Source organism: Grammomys surdaster, unplaced genomic scaffold (assembly GCF_004785775.1).
Source record: "Grammomys surdaster isolate TR1022 unplaced genomic scaffold, NIH_TR_1.0 362, whole genome shotgun sequence".
Classification (NCBI taxonomy): domain Eukaryota; kingdom Metazoa; phylum Chordata; class Mammalia; order Rodentia; family Muridae; genus Grammomys; species Grammomys surdaster.
The window spans coordinates 2,928,788-2,932,104 of record NW_021604781.1 but is presented as its reverse complement, the minus strand read 5'-3'; the positions used below and the strand labels follow the sequence as shown (position 1 = coordinate 2,932,104).

Sequence of the window (3,317 nt, the reverse complement as noted above, 5' to 3'; positions counted from 1 at the left end):
CCCCCCCCCCCAGTCCTCCCCTAGAAAGCGCTCTCCAGTCGGTCTCAGCTCCCTCTCAACCACTCTTCAGGCTGCCCACACAGTGATAAAAGCTGCCTCCTACCATGGCATGCCCCCTGCAAGAAGACACATTGCTAATTCAAGTCTTTCTCAGTGAAGCCTTCACATGATCATGTACGTGAGAAGCCAGTGTGTATGGGATTTCATTACTCCCTGGTCTGTGTCACCCAGTCTTGTGATTACACTCTAACTTGCCCAGGAACCGCTGCTGGTTTTCATTTACTTATATAAAGATGTTCGAAGAAAAAAAATTAAGACAAGTCTCAAATCTATTCTAAAATTTTCAGTATTATCCGCTAAGATTGGGGGCTCTGATTCTATGAAATACCTTACCTCTGGCTTCAGATCACTGGGGAGCACTGTCATCATCGTGTGTGTGTGTGTGTGTGTGTGTATGTGTGTGTGTGTGAGGGGGGGTGGTTCACCAATACAAATGTGCCCACCTTATTCATTTCAAATGGGTCCTCTCACTGAACCTGGAGCTTGTCAGTTTAGGGACCAGTTGGAGGCCAGCAAGCCCCATGACTGTCCGGTCTCCATGCCCTTAGTACGCAGAGAGACATTTTTACACAGGAGCTAGGAATCCAAACTCAAGTCCTCCCATTTCCTGCGCTGAACCATCTCCTCAGAAACCAAACCTGGTTTCTAACTCAGCTCTGTCTACTGGTCCCCTCTTATAAATCAGCATTTTTATTTCCCTATCATAGAGAAACTCTCGGAAGGGGATGTTTTCTCGGACATCCAAAACTCATACCGTCTTGAGTGTCCTACCTGCATGCGGTTGGAAGGAGGTACCAGCAGTGTCTAACCCTTTGACTCCACCCTAGCCCAGTGGGAAATACATTATATCTTCACATCTGTCCGGATTCTGATAGCTCAGACTCCAGAGCCACTTGGTTTTGGGGCACTGAGCACCCTACTGTACATGGATGAAGGCCATGTACCCTCGTCCTCCAGGGTGACCCGGCCAAGTGGAATCCAGCATGGATGGCCCTCCCTTGTGCCACTGAGATCAAAGTCTGCCTCCACACCCTTGCCAGCTTCAAGCCTACCAATGAGGGTCTGAGTCCCCTTGGCCAGGACAGTTCCTGAGGAACATTGGATAAAGGCCGGAGTCTCACAGTGTTCTGCAGCAAACCAAGAAGCTACCTTTGCCTTTATTTCTGCCCAAGCTGTCTATTCACTGAAAAGCCAACAACGCTCTGGTCTGGGCTTCTCTGGGGCTTTTTTTCCCCTTCACTATGGTTGTTTGGTTTAAGAAACACTGAGAGAACAATTACTCCGGGAAAAGGAACTATCTGCGTGCTTCAGCCGACTAAAGTAATTCATGCTCAGAACTAAAGCTACGTGTGAGGATCTGGATCCAAGACATCCCTGGAGGGGTGTGCCCTGTACACTGAGCTCATCCGACCTAGTTAAAGGGCAGAATGGAAAAAAATCACTGCCAGCTGGGCTTGTTGGGTGGGGTTGAGTGTGCTTCCCACCCTGTCCTCCCTACATTCTCAACAAAACGCCCTACTTAGCAACTTCGGGCATGGGGAGGATTCAGGCTGGTGAGTGGCAGGTAAGATGCCCAGTCTCCATCTCTAGACCCCAGTCTTCCGTAGAAGGGGCAGCAGCCAGGTAGAGGATTTGCTACAGGCTAGAGTGCACTGAGAGGCCACCTACCTCTTGATGTAGCTGCTGAGGCGGTAGAGCTGCCCATCGAGGCGCACTAGGCCGTCCCCAAAGACGTTGAAGCCCCCTCGCGCGGCCCCGGGTTCCCCGGGTCCGGGAACCACGAGCTGCTCACCACGCAGCTGGAAGGCACTAGGCTGTAGGCGGAGCAACTGCGACAGGGGCAGCAGGGCCAGCTCACAGTCACAGGTCCACAGGCTGCGCAGCTCCCCGGATGAAATGGAGGTCAGGCTGGGTCTGGCCACAGGCTCGCACGCTGCAGTGGCCATACTCAGGCTTGGCTCTGTCCCCTTCCTACCCTGAAGGTCGCCAAGTGGGAGGATTAAATCTGTGGTCTGTCCCGGGCTGCCCTGGGCTGCATGCAGTAGTAGCTCGTGAGTCCTCTTGTCACCCTGAAAGTTGCCCACCCTCGAGGAGCGCTGCAGGCAGGACACGGAGAAAGCGGTCCCTGCGTTGTGCAGCCCCTTTTATCAGGCACCAGGCACGCCCCTCCGGCCCCCAGGCAGGACCCCAGATGCTCCTCCACTCCGGCAGAGCAATCAGTGTTTCATAACTTGGCATGCTCCCACCTCGCCTGCTCACAGCCAAGACTAACTTAGTCATCCCACTTGGGTCAGACACTCAGTCCCCGCGCAGGACCCTCCCTGCCTGGTCCACACTGCCTGGTGCAGCATCCTCCCCACAACAGATGCCCAGGCCTGGCTCAGTGCCCATTAATCCCTCAGGTACCACACAGCGTTCCTTACCACTTCTCCACCTGTCAGAGCTCAGGTTGGGAGCTGCATCCATATCTACACCCTCCCCCATCCCATGCCCCCTCTGTCTTCAGCTTCCTCCACCTACACCTTAGATGACCCGGTTTTTCCTTCTCTCATCATTTCCTGGCGCGGGTTCCCACCTAGCATCCTTCCATGAAGGCCTGCCACTTTCCCACAAGGCTTTTCTGCATCCCCTGTGCACTCCAAACCTTGACCCTCTTGCTTTCGCTACCTAGTGCAGCTGCCTTTGACAGCTATACGCTTGGATTCAAGCCGGAAGTCCCCTAGCAAGCCTTCCCAGTGGGCTCAATTCCCTAGTCCTAGAATCTGTTCATTTGCTCATATAAATATTTGAGTGCTCTAGCGATGTGCTCACACGTCTCCCGAGGGATGAAAGGACTATTCCTTTAGATTTAATTAAATGACTATTTCCAGACTATCTAATGGGAGATGAAGAATAAGCTAAGTTCTGAGAATGTGGGTGGATAACCACAACCCCTGTTATCATCAACTTGTACTCTAACAGAGAGCAGGTGCGCTTTCCAGCAGTTAAATTGCCTGAGTCTGTGCTCTAGGTAAACCGGCCATGAGGCTCCAGTCAGTGCCGACGAGTACAATTTAGAATCTATCTTCAATTTGTCTCTGAGAGCCTCCATAGTCCTTGGGTTTAATGAAATCGAACAGAAACATTTTTGCTACATTTTACTTTTGTCATTTACTTTTAAAGGTTTTAAGTTGTTTATGTGTGTGTGTGAATGTTTGACTATATATATATATATATGCACACCTCATAACCACTGAACCATCTCTCCAGCACCACTC

The 3,317-nt window shown here is 51.6% G+C and overlaps 1 protein-coding gene across 1 annotated transcript in view; it reads right to left on the bottom strand.

Moving 5' to 3' along the window:
- Window positions 1-2,229, bottom strand: part of Medag (mesenteric estrogen dependent adipogenesis) — a 16,808-nt gene extending 14,579 nt beyond the window's left edge. The window contains exon 1 of the mRNA XM_028779814.1: window positions 1,729-2,229. Within this exon, the coding sequence (XP_028635647.1) occupies window positions 1,729-2,006 (278 nt within the window). The 5' untranslated portion in view covers window positions 2,007-2,229. The remainder of the gene's footprint in view (window positions 1-1,728) is intronic.
- Between the last annotated feature and the right edge of the window lie 1,088 nt (window positions 2,230-3,317).